Source organism: Tachypleus tridentatus, chromosome 4, assembly GCF_004210375.1.
Source record: "Tachypleus tridentatus isolate NWPU-2018 chromosome 4, ASM421037v1, whole genome shotgun sequence".
In the NCBI taxonomy this organism is placed as follows: domain Eukaryota; kingdom Metazoa; phylum Arthropoda; class Merostomata; order Xiphosura; family Limulidae; genus Tachypleus; species Tachypleus tridentatus.
Genome location: NC_134828.1, coordinates 44,542,665 through 44,558,989, shown reverse-complemented (window position 1 = coordinate 44,558,989; position 16,325 = coordinate 44,542,665). Strand labels below are relative to the sequence as shown.

Here is a 16,325-nt window from a genome sequence, read left to right as displayed (position 1 = left end):
GACGCGGGCGCGAACCCGCGACCCTCGGATTACGAATCGCACGCCTTACGCGCTTGGCCATGCCAGGCGACACTAAGCAAGAAAAAAAAAATTTTAGCACTAGAAAAACACCTATTTCAAATAAAACAAATACGTCTGAAACATCGCTTTAAGAGCCTGGCACGACAATCTGTGGGTTGCGTGTTCGAATCCCCATCTCATAAAACATGCTCGCCTTTTCAGCCGTGTAGGCGTTATAATATAACAGTCAATTCCATATTTGTTGATAAAAGAGTGGTCCAAGAGTTGGCAGTAGGAAGTGATGTCTAGCTGGCTCTTCTCTATTCTTTTACTGCTAAATAGCGCAGACCGCCCTCGTGTAGCTTTGCTCAAAATTTAAAATTAACTAAATCAAACATTAGTGATATCGAGAAACCCACTTGTTGAGAATTTTTTTCAGAAAAATAAATCAAACATTGCCTTAAATAAAGCTTCGTGCTTTTGAGAGTAATTATTTACTGAGCCTGATATTTCTTGTAAATGCGTTTAAATAGGTCATAAACATTCGCAGCACTCCATATAATATATCTGCTTAGGTTTCAGTGCAAAATACCCAGCCGACTTTGCTGTAGGTTTGTGAAACAGTAGGAATAACAAATATATGAATAAATGGACAAATATTGATTTTTTCTCCAACAACCGTGAAATCATTTTACTTTGCTTATTACTAGTATCTGGATAGCTTTAATATTGTCAAGGAAAGTTTTTAACGTTGTGTCAAGACGAAATCCGCGTTTTACGGTGACGTTTGCCCAAGTGTTCTGTTAGAGTTTGAGAAGATTTCTGTGTGATTCTTATTACATAATACTATCATGACTAATTATATATGAATAACTTGTATATGATGCCCACACATGTATGGAACTCAAGCACACCCACACACACACACATAGACGTATATATATATATATAACATTATATATGCAACCATCAACAATATGTGTAACATAATACATACTTCTAACATCCAACAAACTTTTCAATGACATACAGTAACCATGACAATGAAAGCTATGACTCATCAACAGTATGTGTAACATGATACATACTTCTAACATCCAACAAACTTTTCAATGACATGCAGTAACCATGACAATGAAAGCTATGACTCATCAACAGTATGTGTAACATGATACATACTTCTAACATCCAACAAACTTTTCAATGACATACAGTAACCATGACAATGAAAGCTATGACTCATCAACAGTATGTGTAACATGATACATACTTCTAACATCCAACAAACTTTTCAATGACATACAGTAACCATGACAATGAAAGCTATGACTCCTCTCCAGAACAGTCTGAATTCTTTGCGGCATAGATTCAACAAGATGCTGGAAACATTTATTAGTGATTTTGGTCCATGCTGACTTGATAGCATCACGCAGTTCCTGCAAATTTATTGGCCACACATTAATGTTGCGAACCTCCCGTTCTACTTCATTCCAAAGGTGCTCTATTGGATTAAGGTATGGGAACTGTGCAGGCCATTGGAGTATACTGAAGTCACTTTCATGTTCGTGGAACCAGGTTAAGATGATGCGTGCTTTGTAACATGATGCATTATCCTGCTGGAAATAGCCATTGGAAAGTAAGTAGACTGTGGTAATAAAGGGATGTACGTTATCAGCAACAATCCTCAGATATCCTGTTGCATTCAAATGATATTTAGTTATTATTAAAAGGTATAATACTTGCCTAGAAAACATTCTCCACACCATTACACCACCACCATAAACCTGTATCGTTGACACAAGGCAGGATGGATCCATGGATTCATGCTATTTATGCCAAATTCTGACTCTACCATCTGCATGTCACATCACAGCAGAAATCGAGTTTCGACAAATCAAGCAACTTTTTTTCCAATTTTCAATCCTCCAATTTTGGTGATCCCATGCTTACTGTAGCCTCATCTTCCCGTTCTTAGCTGACAGGAGTGGAACCCTTTGTGGTCTTATGCTGCTGTAACATATCTGCTATAAGAAGGAGCGTATATTTTTTAGACCCGATGGGGGGGAAGGATGATTTTTGCAACCACTTACGTGGACTGTTTAATTTGCAAATTGGTAATCTCTGATTACGTGAACCTAAAAGCTGTAAACATGCAGTCACAGAGTAATCTTGTTGCCACGATACTTCAAGGTTTTCATGCAGGTTTGTATAAGTGAGGTGTTGTGAACAGTTTTCAAAATGTTAATAGAATAAAGACAAATGTGTCATAAATTAACTGCCACATGAATTTATTCCTGCACACTGCACAGTATAAAAGATGGCCATTATTAAAAGATGACAAGGTTATAAATAACTTTCATTGCATGAATTACGTTTTCAAATATTAATAAAATTAGTAATTACCCTTGATAAGTTTATATCTACTGAAAAACTGTTCATGTTGTTTGATAAAAATAATTAAAATGTCTTTGCGAACTCTTGAAAATTACACATGAATACAATGTAGCACATAATTATGCATACTTTTCATTGAAGTAAGATTCATTTAGTCCTCTAGTCTGCATATTCCCAAACGTAGACCTTCTTCGTGATGATCTGTTTATGAATTATTTCATAAGCTCTTCTACATTTATCTTGTCGACCTCATCTTTGTGAGTGGGACAAACTGCCACATGGTTGAGGCGGCACTGAGACATAGTTGACCTTAACCACGTCTTCAACCGTCTTAATGAAGAAAAGCTGCGTTCACATTCGCAGCTGGATACTGGACATACAAGCAAAATTTTTATGAGAAAAAACACTTCACTAAATATCTGCTGGCACCTTTCAGAGATACTGCTTTTGTTGTTCCTTTGAAATGGGCAAATGAAACTCGATCCGTTGTGCAGAAATTTCTTGATAGAAGTTTATAACCGAGTTGTCAATCTTGCCAGATGTGATCATGTTCTCAAGTGCCACATATTGCCTCAAGTCATTGTTGTCAGCATTGAATCTAGTGGTCAGATGTTCGATGACTGTGTCCACAAATTCAAAATATTGGCTTCTGTAGTAATCTCTAGCTGTTGCAGAATGGTGTGCAGAGCCATCACCTGTGATCCTTCTGGGGATCTGCGAATGCGTGGTAGTTTAATAGGCACCAGATCTAGGGAAGTTACCTTTTTCTCAGTTTCATCAAATATCTTGTAGTTTTCCTCTGTTCGCAGTACCTGCAATTGCTCAACTGTCATTGTAGATGCTTCAATCATGCCAGATACTGTCGCTGATTTTACTTAGAATGCACGGTTTAGTTCCTCTAATGCAGCTAATGGATGCTGAGCCATCAACAATCCTAAAACTGTCTTTCCTTTGTCAAATCTGTCCAACAGACCTCGTGCTTTCATTGCTACATCTGATTTTTCATTTACTAATTCAGACAAAGAATCAACAATGTCACTGTAGTGATCATTAGCACATGTAGTTGCAGATAGGCGGCACAACCAGCGTGTTGGACACAGTGGGCGGATGTATTTAACTGGACCATTGTAGCTGTCTGACGATACAATATTTTCAAAGATTGTTTTGTATTTGTCTGACCTCTGAAGCAAGACACCAAGTTCATGTACCCACTGGATAAAATCTCGAACACATTCACAAGCTTCAACTGCTTTGTTGCATTATTAAATTAGCCTTGTGTGTTCTGCATTGGAAAATAAAGCTGACGGTTGCTTCTCTTTTACTTTTGCCTGGCATTCACTGTACGCACCATTCATGTTTGCAGCTCCATCATAAGTTTGTGCTCTTAATCCTGACAGTAGTAAATTGAGTCTAGTCAGTACATCAAGTATACTCGAGGATATTGTTTCACCAGTTGTACTGAAAACACTGTTCACACCAAGAAATGTCTTATGGACGTCAAGGTTCTCATCTACGTATCGTACATATATTGCTTCCTGTTCGGCACCTGTAACATCTTGAGTGCCATCAACCATTAATGCAAAGATTTTACTTCGTGTGCTATGTTCCTCAGTATTTGATGGCTGAACATCTCCATTATTTCATTCCGAGCCTGGGGTGATGTGAATGTGGTTTTCTTTGACAAGTAGGCCGTCAACTTAGGATCTTCCTCTTCCAGAAGCTTCATTGACTGCAGGAAGTTCCCCTCCGTATCAGTATGTCCACGTAATGCTAAACCTTGACGCAGTAAGAAACGTAAACTTCTGAATATTTTGGCTAGACTTCTTTTGCATTCTTCCTGCTGCTTCTTTTTTCCATCATGTAGCTGGACAGTCACTGGAGTTACATCAATTGAACCTTCTGAAGATATAGCAAATCTGTTTTGAGAGGAGGATTGGTGTTCGTTTAATTTCTGTTTTGCTTTTTTCCAGTTGAAAAATTTGGTGGATATGAAGGTATACTCTACTGGCCTCTCCAATTTCCCTGTAAAAAGGCCTCTATTTTCCGCCTTGGCACAATGAAAGCAATAACTTTTTGAGTCTGATTGTCGAAATGCAGCCATGGGAACTCATCAAGCCACTTGCCCTGGAAGTTGATATTTTGATATTTTGCTTTCTGTTGTGGTATTAGTTGTGTGTCTGGATGATATGGCTTTCTACACTGTATCTGTGGAGTGTCAGATTTTTCATTGCTGCACAAACTTGTTTTACAACTATCTGGTGATTCATGATGTGCAATAGTTGCACAAGCATTTTCAGACTCGTCCTCTGATGAACATGGTATTTCCTCTGTATGGCAAGTTTCTATTCCTTTGCTTGAGGTTGTTAGATCATCTGCATCTGCATTGTCACTTGTAGTACCAGTAACTGGCTTGCAGAACTGTCTAATATCAGAAAGTTTCAAACGCTTGCTTGTCATCATTGGAATCTGTTTCTTAGATACCTCAACAGGTTAAAATACAGTCTTTGTTTAAAACTATAACGTACAACGAACTAAGATAGAACAGAATGGAAGTAAGACTGAACTCTACAATGTATTTAAGTCGAATGCGCGAACATCACAGTGACAACCGAGCTGACTGACCACCTGGGCATCGCTGGGACAATAATGTGTGCTAGTTACAACACAAGTGATTACAAGTTTCTCGAAAAACACTTAAACAATCACAAATATGTTATATTCCTGTTAAAGCTCATCAAAAGGCAAACACGTTGTGATATAATGTCTATAAGCACGTCTATTAAATAAAAACACCTAAACAAAAACTAGCAATACAATTCGAGTGGAGGCTTCAGGCCGTTGAAATCGCTCCTTTTGTGTTTTAATTATACAAGAAAATACAATATTTTTACTATTTATGATTAGAGAATATATTGTTCTTTTACCATAAAGCACCAGCACTTTATTAGAGGACGGTGATAATTTGAAATTTCATGGATTAATGAGGGCCACAAACACAGGTCTAATGAGCCCTGTTGTAAAATCGAGGCTCAGACTAAAGGGAGCGGAGGGGAAGGGGGATGTAGGGCGCGTCTGGATCCGAGCGGCTCGAACCTGTCGTTAACTGTACACTAAACGCACACTATGGTCAGCGGCTTTGGCAGCTAAGGAGAGTAGGACGTTCGACACTAAAACCGGCTAGATATGCATAAGAACAAATGGCGTTGGAAAACATAAGATTGATGCAGCTACAAGCTACAAATGGCCTGCCAGATCTAGATCACAGGAGTTTACGCTTGGGAGTAATATTTTCGAATTTCATGCTCTGTTCAATCTGTTGTTATGAAGATTTTACTTAATCTTACACTACGTACAAGACGTAGGTAGATTCTGTGATAGTGCTTGCAAGCCTTACATGTATACTTAGGCCTACTGACTGATACTTACAAACTGTCGCTTAGATCGAAAAGCTTAGAAGCACGCCTATATGAAAGATGTACATCTAAGTCTAATTATGTAATTCGATTGGTAAGAACACGAGAATCACAAGAACAAACACACAATTTGTAGGCCTGTGATGCAATAAAATTCAACAGACCAAACTGTACGGGTGGATGATTGTATGCACCATATCCCCCAATTAAAATGAAGGGGGAATGTATACCCCATCTCCGCAGGATCTACGCCCCTAGCTATAAGGTTCGACGCATTGTGCATTCACAGATGCTCTTCTGCATACCACTAATGTAAAGAGTGGTTATTTGAGTATTTATGGCCTTCCTGTCAGCTTGAATGAGTCTGGTCAGTTTCCTCTGACCTTTCTCAATAATAAGGTGTTTTCGCTCAAAGAACAGCCTCTCAATAGTCGTTTTTGTTTTTTGCACCATTCTCTGTAAACTTCAGAGATTGTAGTGCAAGCAAATCCAAGTTTCTGAGGTGCTGGAACCACCATGTCTTGGATCAACAATGATTTTACGGTCAAAGTTGCTTAGATCACGCATCTTCCTCATTCTAATGTCTTGTCGAATAACAAGTGAACCTCTTTAACATTGTCTGTATGCTTTATATATTTTGTTGCAGCCACATGATTCACAGTTTGGCTACTTGCGTTAAAGAGCAGGTGTACCTAATAAAGTGGTCACTGAGTTTAGGTCTAACTCGACTATGATTTTATTATCAAATTACCAACCCTAAAAAATATATTACAGCATAAGTTCACCAGATAACTGACAAATACGTATTTTCATCATTGTCAGAGTAGTAACAAGTCCCCCGCTGGTACAGCGGTAAGTCTGTGGATTTACAACGTTAAAATCATGGGTTCGATTCTCCTCTGTAAGCTCTGCAAATAGCCCAATGTGGTTTTGCTGTAAGAAAAACACACACAACCATACACTAGTCCAGCATATACCAAACTTTTTCGGTTCACAGCACTCTTAGTTTCTCGGAAATTTTTTTCACGGCGCCCTTAGGCGAAAAGGAAAGCCTAACAGGTTCATTTATTAAGTAATTAGATCCAAATAACTTAATACTTAATAAGTTTTGTTCTAACAGCTTAGTAGTCGTTCGAAATGATAATACACGTAAATTGAAAGTAAAAACAATATTTTTATTTCATTTTTAAATAACCTCAATTACTTATGGGATGTTGCACTTGTTGGGAACTGCACAGTTTCTCAAACTTCGGAATCATATTGGATACTACCGCCCTCATTTCCTGTTCCACATTAATTTTCGCACGATACTTGATTTTTGTCACAACAACCGCCGATAACTAAGCTTTGCAGAGATATGACGTCGCGAAAGGAATTAGAATTCGCTGAGCTATAACACTTAGCAGCGGATATTTATCTTTTACTGATATCCAAAACTCATTTAGTTCCATGCTGCCAAATTTTATTTTTAAAGTCTTGTCACAAGGTAGCTCAATAAGATTTTCTTCTTCTTAACATGTAAACGAAATTAAAAATAAAGTCTGGCGAAGAACCAACTATGCTAGGAGTCTAACTGGCAATAATAGTGGAGCCTCTACAGACAATATACTAAAAATTTACAAAACATACATTAGACCAGTAATGTACTATGTAGCTCCAGCATAAGTGACATAATAATTAAAACCAAACTACAAACAATCCAAAACACACTCCTCACAACTGCATGTAGAGTTCCCAGAGCAACATCATCCCAATTTATGCACAAGTATTCTAACATACCATCCATACCAGATAGACTCCTACATAACACAATAACGTACTTCGATAAAAAATTAGATGAAAAACGAATTACTATGCGAACTACACATGTACCTCATACATGATGAAGATGGTCCTAAACATCTCTCCCCGATCAATATATATTTTAAACATAAAAATAAATAAATAAAATAACAATAATAAAAAATAAATAAAAAGATAATATTTATATATCTATCTAAAAGTATAATATATAATAAAAAAGTGCCATCAACAAACTAGACATCTTACTGATGTCTAGATACATGTATATATACAATACATGGACATTGTCCTGAAAAGGGTCGGAGTAAATTCAGCTCACTCTAACCCAAAAATGCAGTAACTACCACTATCAAACGGGCCCGGCATGGCCAAGCATGTTAAGGCGTTCGACTCGTAATCCGAGGGTCGCGGGTTCGAATTCCGGTCACACCAAACATGCTCACCCTTTCAGCCGTGGGGTCGTTATAATGTGACAGTCAATCCCACTATTCGTTGGTAAAAGAGTAGCCCAAGAGTTGGCGGTGGGTGGTGATGACTAGCAGCCTTCCCTCTAGTCTTACACTGCTAAATTAGGGACGGCTAGCGCAGATAGCCCTCAAGTAGCTTTGCGCGAAATTCAAAGCAAACAAACAAACAAACCACCATCAAACACTGAATGACCACACAAGTACAGGAAGGAGGAAGAGGTCAAAGATAAACATCAATACCCAAACACCTGTACAAGAAAGAAAATGTGATATGATACAATGAAAAGTTTTGTTAATATATAAACCTAGATTTAAATATAATGTCACAACATTGTAAGTGACAAAAAGTAGCCACAGTGTTTGTTTCTTGTTTAAATATTTAGTTATATGACCTCTGGCCTTGATAATTCTTTGATTGTTTGTTTGTTTTTTGGAATTTCGCACAAAGCTACTCGAGGGCTATCTGTGCTAGCCGTCCCTAATTTAGCAGTGTAAGACTAGAGGGAAGGCAACTAGTCATCACCACCCACCGCCAACTCTTGGGCTACTCTTTTACCAACGAAAAGTGGGATTGACCGTCACATTATATACACCCCCACGGCTGGGAGGGCGAGCATGTTTAGCACGACGCGGGCGCGAACCCGCGACCCTCGGATTACGAGTCGCACGCCTTACGCGCTCGGCCATGCCAGGCCAATTCTTTGATATAGCTGTGGCTTAAGAGTGCACGAGCGAGTGAGTCGTATGAATTAGGGTTTCCATGGTTTCTGTCGTTTCGTGATTTTTTGTCTTGCTACCAATCAGCACTGTTTGTTGGTAACAGTTTTTGAGTATGTAGAGATGTGAAATAGTTTTTTAGTCAGTGTAGTGTTGTCTCAGTGTGTGTAAATATGAATAACTCTCAATTTGATAGTGCTCAAAACCTTTTTATTAGAGCTCATTATGGTGAGTGTGAAAATAAGCTTTACGAACTTCTGTCAACAGTTACAAAATCCAGAATGGCTCAAATTAAAACTGACGAACAAAGAATAAACTATGGTAAACTCCAGAGCTCATGGGATAGGCCTACAGAATATAATGTTAAAAATAAAAGAGTAACTGTAGCACTACCAGTAAAAGTGAGTTCAAAGAAAGAGTCTACTTCTAATTATATGGTATATCAATCATGGATTTTTCAGGTGAACATTATAATTTGCAAACTGAAGGTGAGGGTATATTTTTATCTAGCTTTACAGTTGTAAATGATATGTTTGTGTTTGTTTGAAACCGAGCACAAACCTACACAGTAGCATTGTAAGTCCAGAGACATACCACTTTTTACATTTGTGATTTACAATTTTACATCCAGGTTAAAGACAGTTAAGTCAAATGCTATTGTTTTAAATGTAATTAGCCTTTGTACATAGTTTTGTTATAACTTATAAAAATTGAACTTTTTAGTTTTATGTAAAATAAATAATATTTAATTCATTAATTTGTTAATGTCATAAAAATAACATACTAAACACTAAACAGACTATCAATTCGCAATTACTGTGGTACCTAAGCATTATTAAAATATACATTAATAGTAGATAGTATTAGTTTTGTTTCTTTGAATTATGCACAAAGCCACTCAAGGGCTATCTGTGCTAGCCGTCCCTAATTTAGCAGTGTAAGACTAGAGGGAAGGCAGCTAGTCATCACCACCCACCACCAACTCTTGGGCTACTCTTTTATCAATGAATAGTGGGATTGACCGTCACATTATAACAGCTTAAAGGGCGAGCATGTTTGGCGCGACGGGGATGCAAGCCCGCGACCCTCAGATTACGAGTCGCATGCCTTAACATGCTTGGCCATGCCGGGCGATAGATAGTATTAGTAAGTAGAAAAGTTAACCTTCTCTCAGCACACTTTCACTCTTAACTGTAGACACTTAAGTATTATAAGTAAAGAAAGAAACTAGAAAAAAAAAAAAGAAGTAAATTCTAAGATACCTAACATCAAACCTTCAAAAACAATACAAAGAAGATAGTAGGGGTGGTATTTGCATATTCTAACATAATAACACAGACCCACAGTGTAATGTAGAAATGCAAGAATATTAACAGACAAACATAGGATAAATAAACTACTTTGATTGAATAGTTATGTATATTGTTATGTTATTTCTTGCCCATGCTATTATTAATAATAGTTTTATCTAGAGATGATGCAAGTGCCATCCCTGCTATCTTGTTTGTATTGCTTTTGAATGTTTGATATTAGCTATTCATACATACTTCCTTTTGTGAAAAAAATTTTCTGCTTTTTTTTTTGTCAGTGCAATGTGTCAGCAAATATTGCAAGGTTGTAACTGTAAACATGTTCTAAATACAATGAGGTTTCAATTGAAATGTTTATTATTTATCTGTTATTTTCTGGTAATTCCTGTTTTACCCTGGGCTTAAGTTTTTAAAGGAACAACAAATTTATGTTACATAGCAAGAAGTAACAGTAACATCTGTATATGTAAAAATGGCTGGTATGAGTTGAGAAAATGTTTTATGTAGATGAGCGAACAACATTTCGACCTTCTTTGGTTATCGTCAGGTTTACAAAGAAAGAAAGAGGTAACTGACCAATAGCTGACCACACGTTTGAAGGGGATTGTGTAATCGGGTATAGGGATGTAGAGGGCATTGTTTGCTCCTCTACATAAAAAATTTTCTCAACCCATACCAGCCATTTTTACGTACATATTTTTCTTTACAAGTGGGTTTTCTTGTCATCACAGATTAACAGTAACATCATTTACATTATAATTATGGTTAATTTTTAATTAATACTAATTATTAATAATATTTACAAAAGTAGATACTCAGTTTGAGATAATTTCACTCAGTGCATTTGGTTAAATTTAAACTTTTTGCTGTTATACTTACAAAGATTCTTAGAACTTGTGACTATAACTTGTGTTATAAAAGGAAACACTGTATAGTATTGTAAAGTTCAGGTGATATATTGAGGAAATATTTAAAATAACATTTTGATGAACACTCTGAGCCATGCTTACATATGTAGTACTACCACCTGTGTCTGATAAGTCAATCACAATATTAGTATTGTTAGAAAAATAAGTCTGTACAAAAAAGTAGCTTTTTCTTAATCTTATATTTATGTTTTCTTATCCTATTTCCTTTAAAATATAATAGAAATAAATCAAAGGTTCTTACCCTATTGATCATCCATATAGCCTTATAAGTTACAATGGGATTTGATCTTACCCTTATTTTTTGGAGAGTAATTACTACAAGTAAAAATATAATAACCTGTCCCTTTAAGATAACCTTCCAGTTCCCACAATCATTTTATCATCATTGTAGTAACCCTCTTCTGAACAATTTGCAATGAGTCTGAATTATTAAGTTCTATATGATATTTTACCGTCTCTCATAAAATACCTTTTCTTGATTCGTATTTTCCTTTATTAGCACAAATTTTCAATGCTCACCTCTAGTCTTCCACCTCCCACATTTGTATATCCACAACTAGTGCTACCTTTGTTTCACACTGTTCTGTTTCCAGTTTTATTTTTCCATTTGCAATATGTGATTATTCTTCAGGTTCAGTGTAATCTATGACAGGTGAGTTGTAAAAATAGTAGTAATCAGAAAAACTAATTTTGATTAGTTCTGTGAGTTTTAACATTAAATAATTAAGCTAAATAACTTTGAATTGATCATAAATGATGATGAATTATAATGGCAATATTTTGATTATTCTGATAGGTGAAATAATTCAAACCAGTAAAAATCAGAATTGATATTAACCAATTTAATCATAATTTTGATTGAGTATTTTATACTATTAAGTGTAATTAGTGTTCCTAAGTAATAGATTCACCACATTAATTACCCCAACAGCCATGGAATAATTTGAAAAGCCTCCTCCTGTCTAATGGTCAAGCAAGCATGCATTGAAAGCAAAGTGACCCTGAGAGACTGTTTTCTCCTTATGTTAACTGTAGCTTTAGTTTTAAAAAAACATTTACATGGTTGCACACCAAATTTTATCAATTTTGTTCATATGATTGTAAAGAGTTATTGAAAATGAGCAAAAGTGTTTGACAGTCCTAGCATCCATTATCTTGTTTTGCATATGAACACTGCAACATACCATTCTCAATAAAATGAAATTTTGCTTGCTATGGTACATTTGTAGGGTACCCATAAAACTTGGGATTATTAAAAAAAACTGAATTATGCTCAATAATTATGAGGATACATCTTTCCAATTGATGTTAACCACAAAGTGAATTGGTTTAAATACAATTTTGTACCTTTTAAAGTATAAGTTCTTGCCTGTACATGCATATTGTTCAATGTATAAATACTGTATTTTATGTATATGTTTTAAAGGAAGGTTCTGAATTCTTTAGATGTTGAGTAATGTGTTGTTTTGACTGTGTTTTGTCTATATATATATGTGCTTTATGTAAACTACATGCATATGCATTTGCGACAGTAAAAGTTTTATAAGAAGTTTTTTCTATCTGCAGAGTTTCTACATGTCCTCTTCAAAAACTGAGAATGAAATAAAAGAAATTGTCAAGTCATTACACAATTTACTCTTTGAATCCCAAGGTTAGTGAATATATTATTTTAATCTGAAATGTTAATTTGAAGTTCTAGTACAATACATACCTCTGCTTGTACAAAAGCTTTCCCAGATCTGCCCTCAAAAGCATTAAAAAATATATATTCTCACTAGACTCATATACCCCCTCAGTAGTTCCAACTGCTCATTTAACATGCAAAATACATGCAACTACCCTCCACCAGTAGGTGTATGACACACACTCCTGGAACAGCTGGCTTCTTTTATATTACATTTTGTGTACCTCACTTTCTTGATTGACACTGTATGAATCAGACACATTTCTTATTAATTTAAATTTTGACTACACATAATTTTGTTTTAACATGTGTGCTTTCATTCTATCTTGCATTATGCTGTGACACAGATTTAGATTCTTTGTTTCACACACCTTATTTTTTTTTCTACATTTCAAATTTCTTGTGATTTCCAACATGGCTACTGTCATTTCTGGGAACCCACTTATTTTTCTTACTTAGGCTGTGGGATTGACATTCTCTGCCGAGGGAGTTTGTGCCTTAGTTTGTTGAGTGCTTGCTCCTTTATTGCAAACTGGACCTTTTTAATAACAGTCGAAGCATATTTTAATGGTATTGTATGTTGGAAATTTGGGTGATTTAGCTAGTTTTATTTTTCTCGATACAGTTGCCATGTTACCAAGTCTTTCAAATTGGTTGTTTGTTCTTCTCCTCCTTTTACTTCTGGCTCCCCCAGTGACATGATGGTATTTTGACTCTTATGCTACAAACCAAGTTGCCATACCTGTGGTAAGTGTAGCCTGGGACCCATTGTGTTGCTTTATCCTTATTTTCTCACTTAAGCATTCCATATTTCATCATTGTTCTAATTTTGGTAAGTTGGATATTTTTGTGCATGCTATTATGGATAAATTGTTGGTTAAGTATTAATTGGTACTTCATATTCTTGGTATATTTAGACAGTTTATATGTTTGATATTATTACTTCATGTATTGACTAGTTACCTTTCAATGATTTCTCAGTGTGATATTAATAAATACTTTGTTTACTAGGTGTGTTTGGCTAGTTTGTAAGTTCTGTGTTACTGACAAGTATTTTACAGTTATTTCTATAATAATAATTTAATTATTTTACTTATACAAAGTATTCATTATGAGTCAGTCAATCAATATAAACAAATAGTAATATCTCGGAATTATTCTTTTTTCTTTTTTTTTTAACCCTAGAGTGATGACTTACTTACATTGTAAGTTGGTATATAACGTTCATGAAAGTTTGTTATTAAAAGTTGATGAAAAAGTTTTAAATTTGTACTGAACAATCACAAAATTTTGTAGTTTTAAAAAAATAAAATATTTATTTTTTGTTTTTCTACTGTTTGTAATAAAACATTTATTATTTAATGTAGTTATTTGCACTCAGACTCTAAATACTCCACATGTATTGTAATTGTCATTTTGAGTATAAAAATACTATGTATTATCTTATAGTTTCACATTTCATTTACATAATCTATAGAACCTCTCAAATGGATATCAAATGTTTTTAAAGTAAATGTTTATATTTTGTTTTACTTTTTTTTTCTATTATTTCATTACCTCTAGGTATTATCATCAATGTACACTGCAATGAAATGTTTAAATTTAAGAAGTGCACCTTTTGTGTTTCTGTAGTATACTTTGCAATCTTCTTTTTCTTATATGTGTAATTTCACATCTTTATCTTTTTCACTTAGAGCTTATTTTTAATTTTCCTTTCCAGCTCTTTGTCTTTTATATTTGATGCTAGTATTCCAACCTGACCTCAAAGATCTTTTACAGTTATTATAGGGCAAAGGTTTTCCACAAATTTTCTCTAACACTAATAGTGAATGATGTCATCTTGCTAAGACATATCTACAAATCAAACTATAGCAAGTTAAATGTATACAATCATAAAATTTTCAAACATGCCTTTATAAACAAATAATAAATAACTAATTACAGTATAAACATGAAACCTAGATGCAAACTGACTATTTAACAAACTAATACATATATAAAGCAAGTAACAGTTGCCAAGCATTATATACACTTTAAGAGAACAATAGACTAAGTATATTTTCTACTTCATATTGCAGATCAATAAACAGCTAGATATCTCTTCAGACTATAAATGATTAATGCAAAATGCTTGGCAACACAGCTTTGACTTTACAAGTGGGTATGGCTGACTTGAAATTTAAAAATATTAGAATGTTCTTATATTTATAGGGGAAGAAATTCTTTTAAGTTCTCTCCAGTAATGAGAGACAGCTGAAAATGTACCTTTGACCATCTGTGCTTACAGTCTTTTAATAGCTTCCCATTGATTTTTATCTAATAGCTTTTAAACTTTTAAAATTTTAACTATGAGTGGATCATGAGACAACAAAATATGCAGTTTAAATTTCTGTTTTAGATGTTTCTTTTCAAAATAAAAGAATAAATCTTCAAGTTTTGACATACTTGAAAATAGTAATTTCCTTTAAATACATTTATAATAAAGTGGTTTAATTCAATTTTGAATAATATTTACTAAAATCTCATGACTTATGCAGAAAAGAGTTTAACAAATTAGGTGGAGTTATAGGGTTAATGTGGCTCTCGGTTTCTGTATGGTTCTTATATTTTCTAGATGTGATCCACTTCCATATGGTGGGACCTAGAGGATCATGTTGTGTTTCAACTTCTGTGTGGTTCTATTCAGTAAGTGATATTGAACATGTCTTCAAATAAATGTGTCTCAAATGTGTGTGTAGTGGAATATCCATATGTGTGCAGAAGAAAAACCTACTGAAAAATATTTTTTATCAGCATAGGAAAATAATACAATCCAATAGGGCATTCTTTCTGCTACTCTTAGTAAGTGTTCAACATTTTTTATTTTCACTGCTACCTCACTGACATGATCTTTGATGTATTATAATTCTTAATGTTTTGTACTAGTTGCCTGTTTTTCTCCTTTTAATCTACATTTTATGGTTCACTGTTACAGTATCCATGTCATGGTTAGGTTTTTTTTCCCTCTAGCAGCTAGTTAATACATGTATTATTCTGTTGTTTTCACACTCTTCAAATAACACATTAGTATTTTCTGTTCTAATGTATGTGTTGTTTTCTTAGGTTCCTGCACTTTGGTTTTTAACTCATTTGGACTTGGTTTCTCATGTGCCCTCCTCCCTGGAATTTCTGTCTTCATGTTTTTGATTTTAAAGACATGACTGTTTTTTGAGCCATTCCCTATTGCCCTGGCTTATTTGGTGTTGAGTTTTGTTGGATGAGACGCTCCACTTGCATGGGCTCATCTTTCCACATCTCCCTTCTGGAAACTCAATCTGACTGTTTTTGCCTAATACAATTTTGGATAGCTATTTTCCTTTTTTCTATTCCTGTCTCAAGGTGGCCATCTTGCTTACTTCTCTTTTGTCATTAACTTCCATCTCAACATTATCATCCCTTTTCTTCATCTTTTGCCTGTTTTTGATGTTAACTGTAATCTTGTGGAGACTAGGTTTTTCTATTTTGTCAACTTTTTAGAATCCTAGATTTTCATTCCATAAGTTTTTTGGGCTTTTCAGAGTGTGGATCTATTCACTATCAATGGCCATCTTCAGGATTATTGTTTACAA

The 16,325-nt window shown here is 34.9% G+C and overlaps 1 protein-coding gene across 18 annotated transcripts in view; it reads left to right on the top strand.

Moving 5' to 3' along the window:
* Positions 1 to 8,546: 8,546 nt before the first annotated feature.
* LOC143249000 (uncharacterized) overlaps positions 8,547 to 16,325 on the top strand; it is a 76,047-nt gene continuing 68,268 nt past the window's right edge. For 4 of the 18 annotated variants that reach the window (XM_076498123.1, XM_076498116.1, XM_076498117.1 and 1 more), the window contains exons 1-2: positions 8,657 to 9,282; positions 12,600 to 12,684. In XM_076498123.1, the coding sequence (XP_076354238.1) occupies positions 8,968 to 9,282; positions 12,600 to 12,684 (400 nt within the window). In that variant the 5' untranslated portion in view covers positions 8,657 to 8,967. Of the gene's footprint in view, positions 9,283 to 11,532; positions 11,686 to 12,593; positions 12,685 to 13,342; positions 13,465 to 15,331; positions 15,403 to 16,325 lie in introns of those variants that run through there. The other 14 variants (XR_013027335.1, XR_013027334.1, XM_076498127.1 and 11 more) reach the window with 13 other exon arrangements.